General features: G+C 34.1%; 2 protein-coding genes across 2 annotated transcripts; one reads left to right on the forward strand and one right to left on the reverse strand.

Moving 5' to 3' along the window:
• Positions 1–2,379: 2,379 nt before the first annotated feature.
• Positions 2,380–7,970, reverse strand: LOC133200120 (ERI1 exoribonuclease 2-like). The gene is made up of 9 exons (XM_061335869.1): positions 7,843–7,970; positions 6,565–6,638; positions 6,292–6,372; positions 5,866–5,993; positions 5,525–5,675; positions 4,909–5,009; positions 4,497–4,578; positions 4,206–4,297; positions 2,380–3,529 (listed from the first exon to the last, which is right to left on the reverse strand). The coding sequence occupies exons 1-9, from the start codon at positions 7,866–7,868 to the stop codon at positions 2,510–2,512; spliced, it is 1,755 nt and encodes a 584-aa protein (XP_061191853.1). The 5' UTR covers positions 7,869–7,970; the 3' UTR covers positions 2,380–2,509.
• A 387-nt stretch (positions 7,971–8,357) lies between these two features.
• LOC133200228 (RNA exonuclease 5-like) lies at positions 8,358–20,010 on the forward strand. Its single transcript, XM_061336043.1, has 14 exons — positions 8,358–8,450; positions 9,497–9,673; positions 9,889–10,052; positions 10,261–10,387; positions 10,634–10,724; positions 11,054–11,248; positions 11,841–11,926; positions 12,116–12,234; positions 14,118–14,256; positions 14,491–14,591; positions 15,605–15,693; positions 18,057–18,287; positions 18,516–18,709; positions 19,867–20,010. Exons 1-14 carry the CDS (start codon positions 8,373–8,375, stop codon positions 20,008–20,010), a joined length of 1,935 nt encoding a protein of 644 aa, XP_061192027.1. The 5' UTR covers positions 8,358–8,372.
• The last annotated feature ends 2,748 nt before the right edge of the window (positions 20,011–22,758 follow it).

Raw genomic sequence — 22,758 nt, forward strand, 5'->3', positions numbered from 1 at the left:
GAAACAAAGGAGCAAAGACGTGCAACTGCATGGAAATTACCATATTATCTAATCATAACGTCATACATCATGTGTTTATGGAAAAAGGGAATTTTGACGAGCTCACTGTGTCAATCTTTCGAAGATTTAGTTCTTCAATATACTCTAAATTCGAAGCCATTGTGGTTAAGTTAGGACTTATGTTTGTGGAGGGGGTGGGAGGTCCACACCGGCTTATAAAAAATTCTGACTCCGATACTTCTTTTGTACCCCAAAGTTTTGTGTTCATTTTTTTCCACAAAATGTGGAAATAGAATGGACACAAAACCAGTGGCTTGCGACGATATTTGTGGGTGTGATCGTATTTACTATTAATTTTATTGTAACCCCTCTCCCCTCCCCCAAGGGAAAATTCTAGAATTTGCCGTTAGGAAAAATAGTATTGGATAACTATTACAAGTAGATAGCTAATAAAATTTCATTTAAACTTACTTTCTGTTGAACGGGGGAGGGGCAATTTCCCTATTCAGGACCCAAGGTAAATTTCAAAATTATGTAAAGAAATTTACTTTTTTTTCGTCAGGAATACCTTTCTTTAACATTCAAGAAAAGCACATTTGCTCAAAAGGTTGACCTTTGGATAAGAAGTTTGCCTCTCCAGAGAATAAAATAAGACATTTATTTAGCAGTGCTTAGGCTCTATAAAGTGCTCACATTCAAGATCACGTGGCTTATGCCTTTTTTGCATCTTGGATTGTTTGGACATTTTTTTATATGCAGGTTTTTCCAGCAATTATGTATGCAATTAGGGGCAGGGTTCGACACTAACCTTAGTCCGTTAGTCTCAGACTAATACATTTTCATTCGGACTAATAAAATATGTGGCTAATTAGTCCGAACGGACCAATAAAAATTTCTGAAAAACAATATGAATAAATTACCGATGTCCGATTCTCGACAACTTTTACTGGAAAACCCCGCGTGTATTTTTAGATTTCTAGCTTTTGGCGGGTAGTTACGCAATGCAGCGCTTAATTTTTCGACTGATCGATATGAAGTATAAGGTTTTAGCGATCATGATTTAGTATGACACTTTTAAGAAAGATGTTGGACGTTTTGGATGTAATGGAAAGACATAAAAAAAAAAAAAACGAGATCGGGAATACGATCGCATACTTGCTGATTGCGAGATTTCAATGAATCTGTGGAATATATTTCACGTAAATACTTTGTTTATTTCAAAAAATAATACGTATATTAATTGTCACGTTAAATTAATGTTAAAAACATTGATGTTTCTTTCTTTCTTTCTTTTTTTTTTTTTTTTTTTTTTTTTTTTTTGACGGACTAATAAAATCGCGTGCGGACTAGTAAACGTAATGAAGCACTAGTCCGGCTGGACTAAAGCCTTAAAAAGTTAGTGTCGAACCCTGTAGGGGTACGTTTGTTAGAGGGATGTCTTTAATGATACTGAAATATTTTAGACCACCACAAGTGCATGTCCAAGGAAGGAAGTTTTCCGCCTGCAAATCATAATTCCTGTCATTTTACGAGTAACATATTTTTTCATACTTGTCCTCACTTGTAAATCTCTGCTTTAGTTCATCAATTTCATCACTTTATCATCATCAATTGGTAGAGGAAAAGCCTTGGCCCTTATTTTACAAATTTCCTCGTTTGGGTTAGATGAAACCGCAGAAGTGTTCATGTGGTAAATTCTAACAATAGGATATATGAATTTCAAAAACTTCATGTAAAAGTTTTATGCAACTTTCTGTAAAGTTTGACCTTGGATCCATCACAAAATTATATATTTAAAAAAAATTCGTTTTGTTCATTTTTTTTTTTTTAAAAATCTAATGAGCATTTGATGTCTGTGAAAAAAAAATTCTGGTCTCGAAGACAACTTCCTTGCTGGAAGAGCTCCCAAGTAGCCAGGTGGATTGTCTTCTAAAACCTCCTCATACTTGATATATGGAAGACTCTCCAGTGGCGGATCCAGGAATTTCATAATGGAGGGGTGCAGTAGAAAACGGGGGGTCTGCATTGAAGCCCCCCGTGGGTCTAGGGCAAAGCCCTGGTGGGGGTCCGGGGGCGAAGCCCCCGAAAGCTGACGAATTCTTACAAATAAGAGATGTGTTTTTCTTGATTTTAGGATAATGGACATATGAGTTCTAAATACAAAAAATTCAAATGGGGGGGGGGGGGGGGGGGGCATGCGCCAGGCGCGCTGGCCCTGGATCAGCCTTTACTCTCACTCAAAATTCAGAGAAATATTTGTGAAACATACTATCTGTAAAGAACTGGAAATCAGTTGTATAATATCCAGCATAGTTTTCAGCATTGCTTGCTTTAAAATGTGACATTTTATTCAAAATACACTCCGTGAAATACATGTACACATTTATACATAAAATTCACACAAAGGAACATAAAAAAAATATTCTTATGAATTCAATTCATTAAAATAAAGAAAATTGTTTTCATTGATTAAATTCTGTTTACAGAAAACGAAATGAATAGACCTATATCACCTGATACAACCCTTAATTACACTGGGTCTAACTCCTAAACTTCTTCTTTGTTGAGCAGAACTGTTGAATTTATCAGCTTGTTGAAACACAGGAGTGAATGGTTTAGAGAGACCAGAGAGATTGTACCTGGAAACAAAACTCTGTCGTCTGCTTGTGGACCCTGAACTCTGGACGGAGGGCTCCCACTGAAAGAAGCCACACCCATTTCTGTCTGTTGTCTTCACCCCCGCACAAGAAAAGAAAAATCGACCAAGGTTTGGTCCTGGGGATTGCACCATTCTCCTCTTTGACCGACGTCCACATTTACACAGGGGTGGTGTTGCTTTCATTGTTGATGACATACTGGTGTCCGGGGTCTTAAGAATTGAATTGCTTGAGTTTATAGTAGAATTGGTAACATTTAAAGCAGATTTTTGACATAGTGAAAACTGAAAACTTGGACTAGGAACCTTAAATTGTCCACCATGTTCTACACTTGAAACTTGGGAATTGACACAAATTTTTCCACTTTTATCTGTGTTACTTTTGTTTGAGTCTTTAATAGAATTTTTATTTGGTTCACTTGCTTTACTCATATTGCCATTTCTATTAGATAAGCCACTGCCGGCTTTCATTTGCACACTGAACGACTCAACAGATCTGCAGTTACCATCCATGTAAATCTGCTTCATTGAAAATCCTTTGGAGACAATATGCCTGGTTGGAGTTTCTCTCTGTGTGGCATTTTTCACCTTTGAATCAGCAGACATGGATTCTCTGCTCCTTTTCAATAGCCTTGGAGATTTTCTGACAGGGGAGGTAACATGAGTCGGGGTTTTCTTTAAATGTCTGGGTGATCTTCTAAGCACTGGCTTTAAGAAGCTGTGGGAGTTTTTGTCTGGTGTGGCCATCATAACTTCCTCTTCTTTACCCATGTCAGACATTCTCCTACGCTTTGGTAATGGGCTCCTGGTTGGACTTAATGGTTTCTTCGAGTTCAACAGATTCTCAACTGTGATCGGACTCGTGGATTTACTCTAATAAAAACAAGAGGAACTTTATTTGAAACACATCTTTATTGACAACATATACATGCATAGCATAAAGGTTAAAAAGACATACACTGTCTGCTGATATTTAACCAGTAAAATAAGGATGTAAAAAGGGATCACGCTAATATACTTAAGTAAAGAACTCCTTTCAGATTTTCTTTTCTATTTTTGAGAGATGATTTTTACTATTTTACTTTTTAATACATGTATGTAAAAAAAAAAAATTGGTCCCTTTCTGTTGTGACATCCTGTTTCCTGAGACCATGGTTTGAACAAATCTAAATCTTGAATAGACATATACATGAAATCTTTCAATTTTTATATTTTTAAGTTAAACAGTGTTTGAGAAGCTTTGTAAATGATCACACCCAAGGTATACAAATTTCTTCATTACCTCCCTTTGTAAAGAGGGTAATAGCCCTTCATTTCTATAAACCTGAATTCTCATCACTAATGAATATGTTTGTGGCAAGTTTCGTTGAAATTGGCCTAGCCTGCCTGAGTGACTCAAGTGACCCAAGAACATTATTTATTTAGCAAAAAAAACAGGTGACCTAAAAAAGCTATTACGAAAAAATTATCTTAAAATCTGTCTGTTACGGTGCATCACAGTCTTTGTTTGCTATCTATTGTTATTTAAGAAGACAACTGAGGTTTTTACCCCTCTAGTCAGAGTCTTTGTAATCTTCATGACACAACCATCACACATCATCCTGTAGGCCAAGGTAGCTGTGTTCCTGGCATCAACAATACCTACACAATAAAATAAATCCTTTCAAGCTTTGTTTTGAATTAATGTCACAAATGATAATTCAGGTTGTCAGAAGATAATAATTTCACTGTTTTTTATTTTCTTTCTTAATAAATCCAGTCACACTTCATAATGCCTTTTAAGTTTCTTATTTAAGATCAACAACGTATCAATGGTATGCTTTTTATACAGTAAACTTACCGGAGTGCTCCCTGCCCTCAAACTCAATCCCCAGGTCCTGCAGAGCGCCATTTAATCCATTGGGTTTTCTGCTATAGAATTTCTGAAGTACAAATATGAAATATTTCATCATTTCACAAAATAAACATTCACTATCTATTCATCCAAAGATCCACTGAGCATTACACAATACTTATTGCAAACAGTTGAATTCATTCAAAGATTGCACTGTTTGTATAAAGATCTCTTTCAAATTGCACTAATTCTTTTTTCTCACGATGTTCATTGAATGGAACAAATATATGACACTTCTATGATTTCTACACTGAATGTACAAAACTGTCTAGGGGTGAGGGTGGGGGGCTGTCAAATAATTGTGATAAATTCATTTTTATCATGTAGAAGGATGACCTGACATTTGAACACATCTTACCCTGTAGGTGGCTCTTAAATCAATCCAGTTATTTAACTGTGATGGTTTTATTAGCTGTTTTCTTTTGCATTCATTTAAAAGACAAGTTCCAAGGTCCCAATCTGCAAATATGCAAGATAATGTAATTAGAAAATTTGAACTTATACAAATTGTGTTCAGTAGAAAAAAAAAGTGACAAAGTCATGACTTGTTAAAATCGCAATATAATTTTTTTTTGAAGGTCTACATTTCAGACTCAGGGGAGCTATAAATAACAACTGTGAAGAATACTTTGATGTAGAAGGAGTAATCAATATGTTAGGAACACAAGTTTTTTGAGATGGCAGTTTAAAAATACAGAGATATAATCCTTTAATTGTAAGCACTTTTTGTGTGCAATAGATATGAACTTTTTGAATGCATGGAACTGGAGCTCTTTGGTTGTCCATCCCAATTCTTTCAGAGTAGTAAGCTTTAGATCTTCAGCTACATAAAGGTGCAGTACCACTTAATTAATAAATTATTTTCAGAACATTCATTATGGCCTTATATCAATGAAATGTTTTCTTTACAAAGCTTATTCTTTTTACTCTCCATAATGGAATGCTGTTATTTCATAGATAAGCTTGTTCCATACCAGACCATGTAACAAAGGTTGTGTATGCAGCATCCCCCAAGTCATCTGATGGAGGACCAAATATAAGGCCTTTTTCCTTCTGCAGTCTGTCCAGCCAATGAGAGAACTTCCTCAAACAAATACGGAGAGGGATTCCATTGTCTACTTGTTCCTGGGGAAATTCATATATCAGTTATAATGATAAATTGGTAGAATAGTAAGGTATACAACCAAATTATTTTTACAATAGAATTTGTTGGTAAATATAGCCTAAAAGCAAAAACTTTTAAAGTGAGTTATGCTTAATACATGTACGTTGTGCAGTGATTTCATCAAAAGTAGCATCATTGCTGTGTGAATACCTGAGTAATTCCCGTCAGCTGTTTACAAAAGTCACTTAACATTGGTTGCTCCTCTGGGAGAACATAATAATGGAATTCACTCTCCACTTCTCCAGTTGTAGTGTTTAGTAACACTGCAGGAAACTCAACTGAAAGCAATCAAAGTTCCACAGTGTAAACATCAACTTTACAAAATTTTGGTAAAATTATTTTTTTTTCTAGTTTACAAACAAAAATTACTTTATGTCAAAATAACAACATATGACAAGCTATTAAAGTGTAGATACAACAGAACATGTTGCTTAACAACTTAACTTGGTCTTATATAATATTATATCTGTGTTTCAGCAAAGAATTTCTTTTAGCATCCCTGGAAGAGCACCTACTCTACCTAGGTGCAAAATTCTAATTCTTTCCAATATCAAGGTCCATTCAAAATATTCTTACTAATTTCTTGGGTCTGAAACTTTCTTTGCTCCCAGCATGTGGACTCATAATCCAAGACTATTAGATATGAAAACTCCTGGTCTAAAGCAACGAGAACAATCTCATCAGTTTGTCATTTCATGTACATGTATTTCAGCTTTAGAATAAATAGATACAACAATATTGGTCATTCTTTTTTTGACAAAAATAAAGTTTACATAAATATCTTGCTAATTAAATTTAATGTACTTTAAAAACTCCAAATCAACAACTGCTGAAATATGAGTTTCTTACATTTTGCTCTGGATCTTTTCTTACTGTGGAGATTTGTACCAGGATTTTTCCTTTGTCTCAGGAAACCAAGCTCTCTATAAAATATTCTTTGGTTAGAGCTACGTATAAAACTAAAAAGACTTGTAAAAATATACTGGTACTTTAATTATTAAGTTAAAGTAAAACATGGTGATGCATATTTATAGTTATAGCAAAGTGTCAAGAATGAACAATTTTGATTCATATAATTGTACCGGGTATATTCATTGTATCCATATAGTTCATCATATGTTTGCTTTAAGTATAAATTAAAGACAGTGTAGAAATATCGTAAAATGATACAGAAATACAACCTTGATAAACCTTAGAAAAAAACAATTTAGTTATCAAATATATCAATATAGAAAACAAAGCTGTCTATCTATGTAGATCTCTCATTCTTAAAGGGGCCTGGACACAGATTTGAAGTTAATATTTTCTCTAAAATTTTCTGTATAATATCATGACTTATATGTTGCTATAGCATTTCACATGAAAATTTAATAAAAGCTTGTTCAGAAACTTCTTTTATCTGGAAGTTATTGAAACTACAAATTCCGGATGTGTTTGATTGACACATCCGTGCACTTTCACAAAGAAAACTTTATCCATAATATTTAAGAAAGTAGAAATTTTGTTTTATATTAATGAAAAATATTAAAACTATAATCCAGAAAATTCATAATAATGTGAGAAAGCAAAAGCAACTCACAAGGATTTTCAGTTCATGCTCAGTGATGTGTGCAAAGTTTAACAAATTGAACACACCCAGTGAAACGTAAACATTAACAAAAACAGAGCTTGTGCTCCTCTATGCGATAGCATGAATAGAGGTCTGGCTTTAGTCAGATTGTGCCCTGTTCACAAAAAACAGACTGTTTGACGTAAAGTAAAAAAGAATGTCGTTGTCATTGAATTCTAAGAATATTCATGTAAGTTCAATTCATTTAACTTGTTTTATTTTTTTTGAATAAGCATAGAAATTTAAAATGTTAACAATGCAACCTTTGAATAACAGCTTTCCTATCCCTCAAACATCGATATGGTATAGATCTGATAAAATTCGGCCGTCACCAACTAAGCCGGGTAAACCCGGCTAGGCGCTTAGAATCCAGCGGCTTGGCTAATATACAGTAATGGAAATATTACTTCCATCGTTTATAGTTTATGTCACAATCATTCATGATTGTCACAATCTTGAACATTCCAAGTGGATTAATTGTTATAAACTTCATATGGTCGAGTCCAGAGCTTTCCTACCTGGCTAGTTCCTTTGTTGTTTTCATATTTACTTAATTTTGACCAAGTATCCATTTATCATTCGAGCATTTTACACCTGACCAGCGTTTTCAGAAGCGTTACAACTTCAACGTGTTTGAAGTTTACCGCGCCACTTGGCGGCTTCTAAGCGGAATGGTATAAAAGTGGGCACACATGTATTCAAATACCTAAATCTATTTGCAAGCCGCCAGCAGCCATTTATCTGTTTATCATGTTTACTCTGATCTTAGAGATCAATTATAATCTTGTTTAAATTATTTAAACAAAAATATTTAAGAGATAGTCCAACATTATAATGAAACTGAATAAAATCAATATTGGGAACCGAATCACATTTGGATTTTAGTCGCTCCCTATTTTTATATCAGCTGAACGTTTCAAGCAATGTCGTTTTCCGCATTGATTTTGTTAATCATTTTAACATTGACATTTGATTTCCAATCACATGTGTCATAATATGATACATACTGGTCCAGCTTAAAATTCACATCTTTATGAAACTTTAGGACATGGAGACAAAAAGAGAAAAGAGACTAGAGGCAAAGAAAAGAAAAGCAGCTGCTTTTTTACAACTTGTCAAAAAAGAGGTAAGTTAGCAGCTAGGAGAGATCAGCTGGATATGAGTGTAGAAATTTTTTTTTAATACTTTCTAAGTTAAACAGATTTATTCATCAGCAGAATGTGATATTTCTGGAAAATTGAATCTTTGATTGAATCTTTTGATGTGTAATTTACAAGAAGGATTTAAAATTCCTTTTAATCGACTATTGAGTTCATCTCGAAACCTTCCACAACTAATCTTGAAGTCCATTATACCATTTAATATTTCCATTTCTATTTGTTTTCTCTGTGATAACTCTTTGAAAGTTAGGAGAGTTGATTTCTTGATCATTCTACCGGAATGCAAATTTCGCCAAGCGAAAGGCCAGGAGCTAAGAAGGCCTAATATGCATGTAATTCTTGTGCGGCTGTCTTTGTGTCTGACTCTAATGAGGCCTTATATGCATGTAATTCTCGTGCGGCTGTCTTTGTGTTTGACGTCAGTGGGCAGGGACTATTGAAATTGACATGTGAGGCCTCGTGTAATTTAAATCTATTAGTCTACATTTTTTAAAATCTAAATTTACAATTTTATTTCACAATGAAATGGAAATATAAGGATTCACTGTCTAGTTAGTAGAGTATGCCAGGGACATCAACGATAGTTGGAAACGTGGGATAATTTATCCCACGTTTCCAACTATCGTTGATGCCCTGGCATACTCTACTAACTAGACAGTGATTCCTTAAATATCATACTTGGTATGCCAGTGTCGTTTCTTTCATCATCCTTTCTGGACAATACATAATATTTGCGATGATCTGAATAGAAGGGTGAGTGTGGTTGTATTTCATTTAAGTGAATACCCTCAACCTTTCGTGTTCAACTTAGATCCATCTTTTCATGAAGCATACTTCATTGGAAGGCTAAAGGTCAGATGCACTCAGTATAGACTGTGACATCACATGATATTATGTCAGTTGCGTGTTTCTTATTGATGACATAAGGTATTTATTAATACTAGATAATTTAAATGTTGTTTTACATGTCAAAAGGTACAATAATGGATAAATAAATTACTGAACATTTCAGGAAGAATATGTTGCACCTGAAAAGAAAAACAAATCTGAAGATTCCCAGTCAAATAATGAAAATCCAGCAGCTTCAGGGAGCAGTGGGAATAAAAATCCCCAAAATTTCCAGCAGATGGCAGAGGATGAACTTCTTAAACTTAGGCAAGCATTACGGGAGAGACAGAAATTATCAATGGTATGGATATTGTATATTTCTTTTTTTTTTCTGTGAAATGTTTTTTCAAGATTTGTTTTAAGAAGGATAACCTTTTATAACCAATAAAAGATTGAATTTAACTATAAAAAAAATGGAAATCAAATGCAAAGACTTTTTTCAACTAGAATTTCCTTTTTGCTATAGTTTTACAAAATTACATTTCAAACGTCCATTTTTTTCCCCATCATTTCTAGGAAAAGCCAAAGGTGTTCTTGACTCTGGAAGAAATGGCAAGGGAGAATGTTCCAAGCTTTAAAACAGACTTAAAGGAAGAAGATATTCCTCCTTTGTTTATTAGTGATATACAGAGTCTTATTTTATTTGCTGTACAAAAATCTGCTTGTAGAATGAAACCAAGGTACAAAAACTTTTAATACTTAACAGTTAGTCAGTACTTACAGTTCAAAATACCTATCAGCTGTAATAAATGAAGTTTTAGAAATCACATGTATTTGTAATAAATTTTTGAATACTCATGATAAAAAAGTATGACAGTATACTTACATAAACACAAGGAGTGAATGTATAAGACCAAAACATAAGGTACATGTATTTTTCTTGCACAGATGGTGTAAATTACTTCGAGGTGGAAAAGTGGCCAGTATTGTTGTGATGGTGATGAGTGGTGTCAGTAATACAGAGCTAGAGAAATATCCAGAATCATTTTCCACACTCAAAAATGAATTTCAAATAGTAAGCATATTATAAAATATTGACATTATAAGTAAAGTTTAGGTGAAGTACCAGCCATTATCCTTATCTTACCACAAAGAATTTGTGTAAAATAATCTTGTTAACCATGTCATTAATGCAAAAAAAAATGTGATTTTTATACAAAAATCACAACATTTTGTTCTTTAATTGCAATTATAATTGTAATCATGTTTTCCTACAAGTTCTATTAAGTTTTATTGTACTGGATATTTTTGTAACTTTCAGCATATAGATATAGTAAACCCATCTCAGTATGCCAGAACAGTGCCATCAGAACTATTCTGTATTCTACCTCCGAGACATGAAAGGATTGTGGGTAGGAATAATTGAAAATATTCAAAATTTAATGTATTTGTTGGTCACAGACTATTTTGCTTAAACATGAATCAGCCTTTTAGTACTTGTGTGTTTTATATTTTTGGTTAAATATAGTTGTACATGTATGTTGTCTGGATAAATATTTATACTGAAGTTCATCAAAAAGCATGCTAAAAATTGCATCAAAGGTACTTGATATGAATTTAAAATATGAGTTTAAAAATAAACACAAATACAGTACCCAAAATATTCATTAAAATCTTAAGAGTCTGCCTGCTTAAAACATTGTCATGAATGTTTTGAAAAATGTCTTTTTGTCTTGTAAAGCTTCCAAATCTGTTGCAAAGAAAAAAGTTGAAAAAGAAAAACAAGAAGAATCCTCCAAAAAATCAGACCCTCCTGAGGAGACTGACCATCCTCCAGCCCTACATAAAGATGATGCCTTTCCTAGGACATCTCTCCTTCTAAATACAGCTCAGTTAATGCAGGAGAAGTACCCCCTACCTGTACAGTACTGCAATGGTAAGAATGTCAGATACTGATTATAAAATGCCTATTGTAGATTATCAAAACAGGGAACAAAATTACTAATAATAAGTACATTTTCTCTGTAGAATATAACAAGGGTGAAATTTAAACTATACCAATGTGTACTTTTGTAGGCATAGAAATGGTAAGACACTAGAATACAAATGTACTGTGCTATTGATAAAATTCTTTGCTATAAATATTTGTACAAATACTACTGCTGGAAGGAATATCCCATACTTGAACATGTGTTGAAAGCTATAATAATTAGAGGAGTTTAGTAGTTAAGTAATGTGAGGCCCTGAGGTCTTTCTGTTGTTTTTGTTTGTGAGTGTGAATGCTGCTACAGAAGATAACTTTTCTTTAAAGGCATGTACATTGTACATGGAATTTGCAGTATGATACACACTCACTTTTATCGTTACCTGTTTTAAAAGTATAGATTTTAAGGGAAAGTAAAATATCTTTGTAGAAAATAATAAAATCTATGAAAAATGAAAAAGAGCAAGGATTTTTATTAGCTATGTGTATTGTTATTTTATATATAAAAAGACTTCTCTACACTTATGTTATTGACTTTTGGTAGTAAATCCAGTCAACTTTAAGTTCACCAAAGAAGACTATTTGCCAGTTGATGACCAGAGCCCTATGTTTGCCTTGGATTGTGAAATGGTAAGGATATACATGTATGCTTCATTACATTTTGTGCCTTCCTCCCTTTCCATATGTACTGTGCAGAACAAATCCTGGTAGCCTTTAGTGATGGAATACACATTATCCATATTAAGTCGTCTCTGTTCATTGGCTTTGAGAGGGATGTTTATGTTCATGTACAAGTAAGTTTGAAATCTTTATTCACAGTGTTTGACGGTAGCCAGACAGTTGGAGTTGACACGTGTATCTATTGTAGATGAGAAGTTAGAAGTTTTGTATGATACACTGGTTAAACCTTACAACAGAATCATCAACTATCTCACTGAGTAAGTCTCAATCACCATCAATCTCTCTGAGTAAGTCTCAAACAGAATCAACAACTATCTCACTGAGTAAGTTTCAATCATCAACCATCTCACTAAGTAAGCATCTCACTGAGTAATTCTCATACAGAATCATTAATTATCTCATTGAGAAGGTCTCAGTCATCAACCATTTCATTGAGTAAGTCTCAAACAGAATCATTAACTATCTCACTCAGTTAAGTCTCAACCAGAATTATCAAAAATCTGGCAAAGTCCCAAATAGAATCATCAACTATCTCACTGAGTTAAGTCTCAAACAGAATCATCTATTATACTATCTCAAAGAGTAAGTCTTAAATAGATCATCAACTATCTCAAAGAGCAAGTTTCTAATAGATCATCAACTATCTCAAAGAGTAAGTCTCAAATAGATCATCAACTATCTCAAAGAGTAAGTCTCAAATATGTTGGACATTTAAAAGTGCTACCTTCCATGTATATAGTAGTGTTGTCAACGAGTACCTGGTTAACCGTCAAACGATGTGAGTATCGGTTAGTAAAACTGCTATTCGGTTACTCGGATAAAAATACTTTTCACATAATAAATACATAGAAAATAAATGTTATATTGTTTATAAATGTATAATAATACATTTACCTAAAATTATTTACCATTAGACTTGATCTATTGGTTCACAAATAGGATTGATTTGTTTTGATTAGTTATCACAGTTTATATACAGTGTAATTGATAGCTTTGATTGCCGGGGGTATAAAAAATTTGAAGACCTGAGTTATAATTACCTCATTTACACCTGTACTAGTCAAAGGAGCCAAATTTAATAAGATGCCGCCGCAGACATATAAAGCTTGGAAGTATTTTCAAAGAACAGCTGATTTGAGATTTGTAAAATGTAAATTATGTGAATCGGTGATATTGTAGACGAGGGGACTAAAAATATGTTTAATCACTTAAGATTAAAAATTATTCAGAAATCAGCGATTTACTGGACACTCTACAAATGAACCAGTAATTACGGGTATTTTAATTCTCCTTGATCGCGACATATATCAGGGACTGAAAAGGAAAATGTAACGAGAGCCATTGTGAAAATGGTGATTGACTACTATCTTCTTCGTGTGTCTATAAAATTATTTTCTTAAATAAAAACATATAAAATCAAAATTCTTTGAAGATATTGTATATGTGTTTGAGCTTGTAATTGTAAATATACTTCATACACAGTACATTTGTTTTATTTCTACCAATAGGTAAAGGATGAGAAAAATAATAGATATGGTAACTGTAACGAAAAAATTATCCGAGTAACCGGGTACTTGATCGGAAAAGTATGCGAGTAACCGGTTACTAAAAATCGTCCGATTTGACAACACTAATATATAGATATAATATTAAAGGAGAAATACACTATATTGCAGCCATTGATCACACAAAATGATCTCAATTTCAACTATCTCTCAAATTTATCAACTGATTAAAAGTTTCAATGAGAAACAGTATATATTGTACATTAAATTTGACTGAAGAATCAGGTTTTCAATGAATTCACGAGGAATGTTTGAAGTCAACTTTCTCACAAAGCATGAGATTTCATTAAAAAAAAAAGTCCTTCTTTCTCACAGAGAAAGTCAAAATGATAAAAGTTTCAAATTTATCTTTTGATGACTCTTTAATTGTATGAATTAAGTCTCATTTGTCATAATCAAATTCAAATATTTTCATTTGCTGCTGGTAGTACATGTCAGTAATACATTTAATTCAGGAATATTTGATTTTACATTCTTGATTCAATTTCCCTTTGAGAGCAATGTCTACTTTTGCACCGTATACTCTCATATACCATAGTACAAGTCCTAATATCTACAGTTTATTTGTGTTTTAGGTTTAGTGGTATCACAAAGGCTCTACTGGATCCAGTCACCACACGGCTGTCAGACGTACAAAAGAAAATCCAGGAAATTCTGCCGGCCAACGCCATTCTTTGTGGACAGTCACTGGGCGGAGACTTAAAAGCTATCAAGGTAAAAGATGTGTTTTCTGAAAATATTGGAAAAATTGAGAAATATTTGCATGCATTTTTAATCTTTTTTCAAAATTATGAAGTGAGTTTGAGTCATGTATATTTTACTGGTATATAAAAATTACTGTCCATGCTATTAATAATACTATTGTATGTGTTCCTGTCATGGAAGGTGCAAGTATTCTTAATGTTTAATAGTATTCCATTTAAGTTAGTAATGGCTGTATGATTACAGATGTACCACCCTTATGTGATAGATACAAGCTGTATATATAACCTGTCTGGGCGGCCTGGAATTAAAACTGGTCTGAAGAGGCTCACAGAAATGTTTATCAAGTAGGTTATACAGTATACAATCAGTATTTTACAGTGTGAATCAGTTAACATACTACATGGACTTTATAGAGGATATTCAATGTTTTGTAGATGAATATGAAATTTATTTCACGAGTGGGACAGGATTTTTTGATATTTTCATGAGTGTGAATACAGTGTATCATGAGAATACCATGAGTGAAAATATTTTTAAAAATCCTGTCTCACAAGTGAAATAAGTTTCATATTCATCTACAAAACATTGAATTTTCTCTTTATTACATTTTCTTTGATTTTCCCTTTGCCTTAGTCTTTTTGTAACACAGTGTCATAGGCTGTGACATCATAGTCAAGTGGTTGAGACATCATAGCTTAGCGATTGAAAAACATTGTAAACATAGATTTTTAACAACATATTTGGAGAAACTTTGGCAGTTTTAGTCTCTGTCAGGATGGTTCATTTTTTCTAGCTTATGACAGGGATTTTAAAAAAAAAAAAAAAAAACAAAAAACAAAAAAAAAAACACACTCTTGAAGGAAAGAAAAATCTAGAATTTTGCTGCACTTCTGATATTCTCATACTGTGAGAATACCATTTTGATATCCTTTACTGTGTCAGAATATCACTTTATTCAATTAATAAATAACAGTATTTCACTGTTGAAAATGTAATAAATATTTATTTTTGTGCATTCATATTTTGCACAAATAAAAGTCATTCAAATTTGAGTGCATGCACCCCTGGATTGGTACTATGAATGTGAATACAGTAAAACACAGTTATAGAGAACCTCTAGGGCCAGTTGAAAACATTTCGTTATAAACAAAATTCACTACATCTAATCGGAATTTCCTTTTTTCCCTTTTTCTGGATTTTACAATAAAAGAAATTGGGGTCGACACATTAATTAGGTTCAGTCAGACTCAAGTAAATTGTAAACAAATATATTTTTTTCTCAGGCTTGAATAGATAGATAGTATAAAATGATTTAATATTATATATGCAGTACATTTTATGTGTAATTTGTTTACAGGGAGGCAATTCAGGAAGGAAAAAAAGGTCACGACTCAGTGGAGGACTCAATAGCCACCATGAAACTGGTTAAACACAAACTCAAACATAGTATGTATTGCTTTCATTCCAAGTCTTCACAAAAATGTTCAAAAATGAAATATTTAAACTAGGGATGTCAAATCAGTCAATTTTTGATAATCGGTTACTCGGATGTTTTTCCAATCCAGTACCCGTGTACTCGGTAAAAATGAAAATACAAGTTTGTTAATTTTCTTGAGCCTGGATAAGCTCTGTTAAATCCCAAAGCTGTTTTTATCACGTTTATAAATGTATGTTAACAACTGAGTCAAAGGGAGGTAATTTTTTTTGGTACCAAATTTATTTATCAAATAAACACAAAAGTCACAATTCATACATCAAAAATTACAAATGGTTTACAGTTCTTGTTTAGGACCTATTTCATCAACGCAAAAGGAGGACAATCTGTTACGCAGGTTTGTGATGTTAGACTAGCGAAAGAGAAGGAAAGGACGTTGTTGGGATTGCTAGTCTTATATTATTTCATATGTTGATTGTTTCTCACTATGCAAACTTACTTTCAACATTTTTAAATCTTTAGTTATTTCTAAATATTTCTTCACTTTTGAAGTGGGTAGCGGCATGTCTGATTTAGCCACCGTACATGTGTATATTAAATAATTTAAGAAGATAATAGACCATACTTAAATGATGTTTACTGAAAACAATCGTTGAGGCCATCCAAAAATTAATGACCACAATAGGTGAGAACTGCTGTGTACCAGATGATTGGTCATTAATTACCGTATATACACAGCCACAGGCGATAACAGGTGTTTTACAGGTGTAGATGACAACACACTAATAACCTTATGCATATCTAAGTTATTTTTTGATAGGTTTTTAATAAAAATATGTACTTTGAAATAAGAAAAAATACACTTCTGAGTAACCGAGTACCATTTTTAGTAATTGATACTCGGACATTCGATCGAGTACCTGGTTAACCGGGTACTCATTGACATCCCCATCCTCGCAAGCCAGGGGTCCTGAGTCAACACGTTGCCGTTGGACCCCTGGCATATTTCATTCAATATTCGTGGGCTTGCTTCTCTCATTGAGAAGCACCAATCAAATTAAAGCTTTCTTAAATAGTTAGATAAGGATTCCAATGACACCTCAAATGCACGTGTTACAAGTTGTTTATCATAGAATGACTTAATGTGATTGGTTGAGGGATAAGAAAAACAATCAAAATTTGTAATTTTTCCGAAAGACGTCGCTACAGTCAGCCCACAAATATTGAATGAAATATGCCAGGGGTCCAATGGCAACGTATTGACTCAGGACCCCTGGCTTGCGAGGATGTGACATCCCTAATTTAAACTCTTTTTTTTAATGTCTCAAAATATAAAATGAATTAATTTGAGCAATTGACCAACAATAAGAATAATTTAGGGGGGAAAAAAAGGTCAATGTAGAGAAATGAAAAGAAGTTGTGAACATATTAAAACTAACTAAAGCAGAAAGGGAGAAAATACCACATACACGTAATAAACTAGGATTTAAACCCAGGCCCTTTGAACTAGAGAGTGTCTGCCAGAGGGTGCATGTCAAACCAGTGAATTTCCCCTCCTTAAATGTCATTACTCCCAAAGACACCAGCTCAGGCTTATCTTTGGCAGGTTTAGCATCTGTCACTTTCAGGGAATATCTATTGCACCAAATGTATCAGAAAGGGAGAAAGTGTAACTGATTGGACCAGAAATCAAACCTGGTCCCCTAAACTTTAGTCAGGGCTCATCTATTCTCTTTAGAGAAGTGGACAGGCTTTCGCCTACATCCACGTGGATGTAGGCGAAAGCCTGTCCATTTCTCTAAAGAGAATAAGGGCTCACCCAACTAAGCCATTTTGCCACTGTCTAATGCCCACCTACAACATAACAATGAAGTACAAATCAAAATTAGTTCAGTTAAAACTAATTTCTGATTTTTTGTACAGATTTCAGTTCAGAAATGTTTGCAACTGATATGGAAATTTGGCAAAAAAGAAAGTGATTTCAGATTTTATTAGGAAAAAAATGAGTAACTCAAAAACATGTCAAGTACATGAACATTGTGAATGGATTTGGATTTGCTATCATTATACCCTTGCAAATTTGAAGGGGGATATACTAAAAAAGTGTCCTTTTATCTATCCATCTATTTGTTTGATTTAAAGAAAGAAATTGTTTTGTTCCTTTAATTATAATACTATCTTGAACAGATTTGTGCCACATTTTAACTTGGTACATGTATTAAACATGCTTTTTTGTTATACCGAAATATTAAGGTCGTTTTACCACTAGTAGTATAAAGTTGTTTTTCAAGAAAAATGATATCAGTATACAGAACTATGCCAGCTTTGCTGTTTTGTTGTTTTTAAGCTAAAGGTTAAACATTATTTTTAACAGATGTCAACTATGGAGATGTAAGAATGGGGTGGACAGTTGCAGACAACAATCCTGAAGAACAAACTGATGGAACAGGGTCAGAGTTCAAACTCTTAAACATGGAAGAACCTGAAGAAAACGATGAACCTGACACCCCTCAAAAACACATTGTATCTAGACAGAAAGCTTTCTTTAGAATGGAGCGATATTTTTACAGCATGTTTGAAGTCCTGCAGAAATATGGTCTTACAGGTAATGAAATAGATGTGGTTTTCTTACTTCGTAGTCACGCGTTTATTATAATTGAAATTTCCAATAGGAGCATGAGTTTCAGAAAGAAATGTTTTATAGCGCAAAAACCATTCTGTTGATAATGCTGTATTACTAGTATTTGGATTTTTTTTTTAATATGGGATCAGCAATTGTTTTAGAGAGAATTTCATGATTGTAACTATAAGTTAATATTTTTTTTATCTTTAGCTGCCATGGTAACAGACCAGGAAACAGTTCAGAAGTTTGGAATGGACAATGGAGTGGTTGCTATAGGATCAGATTCAGATAAAAAGACCAAATCACTTGTGAAATCTCATGTACAGTTTCATGACTTTGTGTACAATAGTTATGACAACTATCTTTCTCACATAGGAGTGGAAGAAACAGAAGAAGCAAAATTGGTAAGACTGGACTAAAAAAAGATTTTCTTTTAATACTTGTTTTGCATCTAGGGATGGACATTACCACACTTGCTTCGGATGCTAGATCTGACCTAGATTTTCCAGTTGAGTGACCAGGTTAAAGTTTTTGGAGCAGGTCCACTCCCAAGTAACTATAAACCCTACCTGGACCAAACTTGCATGGATGATGCATCTAGGGATGGACACTACCACACTTGGTTCGGATGCTGGATCCAACCTAGATTTTCCAGTTGAGTGACTAAATTAAAGTTTTTGGAGCAGGTCCATTCCCAAGTAATTATAAGCCCTACCTGGACCAAACTTGCATGGATGATGCATCTAGGGATGGACACTACCACACTTGCTTCGGATGCTGGATTTGACCTAGATTTTCCAGATGAGTGACCAGGTTAAAGTTTTTGGAGCAGGTCCATACCCAAGTAACTATAAGCCCTACCTGAACCAGACTTGCATGGATGACACATCTAGGGATGGGCACTACCACACTTGCTCCGGATGCTGGATCTGACCTAGATTTTCAAGATGAGTGACCAGGTTAAAGTTTTTTGGAGCAGGTCCATTCCCAAGTAACTATAAGCTCTACCTTGAACAAACTTGCATGGATGATGCATCTAGGGATGGACACTACCACACTTGCTTCGGATGCTGGATTCGACCTAGATTTTCCACATGAGTGATTTTTAGCTATATTTTAACCAAATTAGCATGGATGATGTAGCTAGGGATGATCACTTCCAGACTTGCTTTGGATTCTGAATCTGACCTACATTTTCCAGATGAGTGACCAGGATAATTTTTTTGGAGTAGCTATATAACATTTTGGCCTGTTATGATTAAACTTGCATAGATGGTGCATCTAAGGATGAAAACTTCCAGACTTACTTTGGATGTTGGAACTGACCAAAATTTTCTTGATTAGATAACAGGATAACGTTTTTTGAACAGGTCTATTTCCAAGTAACTATAAGTTGTACTTAAACCAAACTTGCATGGACATTGATCTTGGGATGTACACTAAATAAAAAGAAATATGTGAAATTTGCCTTACTTAAAGATAACATTCGTCGAGGTGAGCTTCGTAATCTTTGATTACCTATGTTCCAGATAATTCAAAGTGTAATTCACTTTCTTTACAGAACTGCTTACAGAAAATGGACAAAAGAATAGGAAAGATTCTTAAGAATGTGAAACAGAACTCTTTGGTGATTGTGATAGTTCCAGGACGATCTGAAGCAGGAAAACAACATACTGGCACAGCATTTGTTAAAATAAAAGACTAAAAACCCTTACCTTGTATTTTTAATGACTTTTTAAGTTCTGAGCAACAGCATAACACATTTCACATCTTAAATGAAAACTATAGCTCAGTTAATATGCTAAAACAAAATGCCTATGGGCCACAACACTCACCTGAATTGCATTTCTTTTCTGATAAATGAAACCCGTATTGCCATAAACTTAATGCACATGTTTTCAACAATTCTAATCTACATGTTGGTTTTCAACAAGTATACAAATTTAAAATTGTAGTTTTGCTGTAAAGTATACATTGTAGGTTTTCCTGTGTAAACTTTGATCCAATATTGTGGCCTCGATATATTTTATGTGAGCAAACTTGAATCTACAATACATGGACATGCGTGCATATTGATTTGATCAGTTGAGGTTCTTCTATTCTTGAATAATTTGTAATAATGTAAAACTAACCCCACTATTGAGACCCCACCCGAGCTGCAGGTCCAATGGTTTTAAAACTTTTCAATGCTTCATTGGGATGCTTGCATATTTATCTGACCTGTTTCTTGCTTTTCTGGCGGAGGAGATTTTAGAGACCTTCTAGGTCACCTGAGTCACTCAGGTGACCTATTGCTATCTGTTTTTGTCTGTGCGTCGTCTGTCGTGCGTTAACTTTTGAACATTTTCAACTTCTTCTCTAGAACTGCTAAACCAATTTCAACCAATTTTGGCATATAGCATCTTTGGGTGAAGGGGAACAAAAGTTGTGAATTTCATTGTCCCTGCCCCCCCCCCTCCCCCCCCCCCCTCCGGGGCCCCAGGGGTGGGGCTAAAACCACCAAAACTGATGCAATCTTTAAAAATCTTCTTCTTCTTTACTCCTGGACATTAAGCAGTTAAACGGTTGGCATAATTGTAATAAGCATTGGGTCCTCTACCAAATTGTGAAATTCATGGCCCCAGGGTCAGGGGTTCTGATGCTAGGTCGGAGCTATATAGATCATATAGTGAAAATGCATTAATTCTTTAAAAATCTTCTCCTCTGCTCCTAGGTATTTTGCCGATGAACTAAGTACATAGTTATGATGAGCAAGAGTGCCTCTTCCAAAATTATGAATTTCATGGCCCCTGGGTCAGGGGTTCTGGTGTTAGGGCGGGGCTCTATTGATTATATAGTGAAAATGCATTAATTCTTTGAAAATCTTCTTCTCTTCTCTTGGGTATTATTTAAACAAACTAAGTGAATGGTTATGATAAACATTGATGCCTTTTCCAAAATTGTGAATTTCATGGCCCCTGGGTCAGGGTTCAGGTGTTAGGGCGAGGCTCTATTGATTATAAAGTGAAAATGCATTAATTCTTTGAAAATCTTCTTCTCTGCTCCTGGGTATTATTTAAACAAACTAAGTGCATCGTCATGATAAGCATTGATGCCTTTTCCAAAATTGTGAATTTCATGGCCCCAGGGTGGGTGGGGGGGGGGGGGGGCTCTATTGATTATATAGTGAAAAAGCATAATTTGTTTGAAAATATTTTGAGTTTCATGGCCCCTAAGTCAGATGTTCTGGTGTAAGGGTGGGGCTCTATTGATAATATAGTGAAAATGCATTAATTCTGTTAAATATTCTTGTCTGCTCCTTAATGTCTAGCAGATAAACAAAGTGCATAGTTATGATGAACAATTGTCCTTCTTACAAAATTTTTAAAACTTGTGGTCCCCAGGTTTAGGTGTTTCTCGGGCCATGGGAAGGGGGGGGGGAGCTAAAGTAAGAATGTGTTAATTCTTTGAAAATCTTCAACTAAGTGCATAGTTATGATGATGAGGGTACCTCTACCAAGTTTGTGAATATCATGACCCTGGGACATAGGTTTTTAATGTTAGGGTAGGGCTGTGTTGAATCTGAAAATGCATTATTTCTTTGAAAATCTTCTCTGCTCCTTGGCATATTGAAGGCAAACAGAATAAAAGTTTTAATAAGCAAGGATATTTTTACCAGATTTTTGAACGTCGGGACCATTTGGTCAAGTGTTCTGGTCCTGACCAGGGCTCTATTAATTTGTATTCAACTGAGAGAAGTTATTCTCCCTTTGCCATTTACTTTTGATAATTAATCACTGTAAATAAAGTATTTGAAAGTTAATAGAATAAGAGAATTATGCAAAAAAATTTATTGTATAATACAAAAAGTACTTTCATAGTTTTAATGATCAGGTAGACTTGTAAATAATATATAAATAAAATGAGACAAAAATAACTTAATAAATGTTCTTCAAAGACCAAGAGAGGCGAATGTGAGAGGTCACAATATGGGGGAAAAAGTAGTACAGAAGAACTAATAGTTTGTTGAAAGTCTGCATGGTGATAGTGCTAAATGGGAGATAGATTAGAATTTAATGTATGTGTTGTTACTGAATACTAGACTAATTATTTCATTGATCCTGATCATCCTAGTTTATTTTATACTTTATGGATCCTCTAAATTGTTGTATTATACTCAGGTGACCGTTAAGGCCCTTATATATTCCTCTGTAAATCTTTGACCCCTTATTGTGGCCCCACCATTGCTATGGGAGACATGAGTAGAGCAAATATGAATCACAAGTGTTTAGAAAAAATTTCTTAAATTTGTATTACTTTTGTGAAGCCCAGTGGTTCTTACAAAATTAGAATTAAATAACTATTTGACCCTATTTCAACTTTTGCCAAGATCTTCAGTAAGAATAGGGTATGGCACTTTCAATTCCCATTTGCTAGGGATGTTATATTGAACATTTGGTTGAAATCAGCTAGT

This window comes from Saccostrea echinata, unplaced genomic scaffold (assembly GCF_033153115.1).
Source record: "Saccostrea echinata isolate AGI-Se365-2 ecotype Australia unplaced genomic scaffold, CSIRO_AGI_Sech_v1 ptg000037l, whole genome shotgun sequence".
Lineage (NCBI taxonomy): Eukaryota > Metazoa > Mollusca > Bivalvia > Ostreida > Ostreidae > Saccostrea > Saccostrea echinata.

Bases quoted from the DNA above. Each gene is read 5' to 3' on its own strand.
- LOC133200120 (XM_061335869.1), bottom strand. From the start codon at position 7,868: ATGAAAACAACAAAGGAACTAGCCAG. The intron at 4,579-4,908 runs GTAAGATGTGTT...TTTGTACTTCAG, and splicing joins ATTTAAGAGCCACCTACAGG to AAATTCTATAGCAGAAAACC. The intron at 3,530-4,205 runs GTAAAAACCTCA...TGTTTTTATTAG, and splicing joins CAAAGACTCTGACTAGAGGG to AGTAAATCCACGAGTCCGAT.
- LOC133200228 (XM_061336043.1), top strand. From the start codon at position 8,373: ATGGAGACAAAAAGAGAAAAGAGACTAGAGGCAAAGAAAAGAAAAGCA. The intron at 8,451-9,496 runs GTAAGTTAGCAG...TGAACATTTCAG, and splicing joins TACAACTTGTCAAAAAAGAG to GAAGAATATGTTGCACCTGA. The intron at 15,694-18,056 runs GTATGTATTGCT...TATTTTTAACAG, and splicing joins TAAACACAAACTCAAACATA to ATGTCAACTATGGAGATGTA.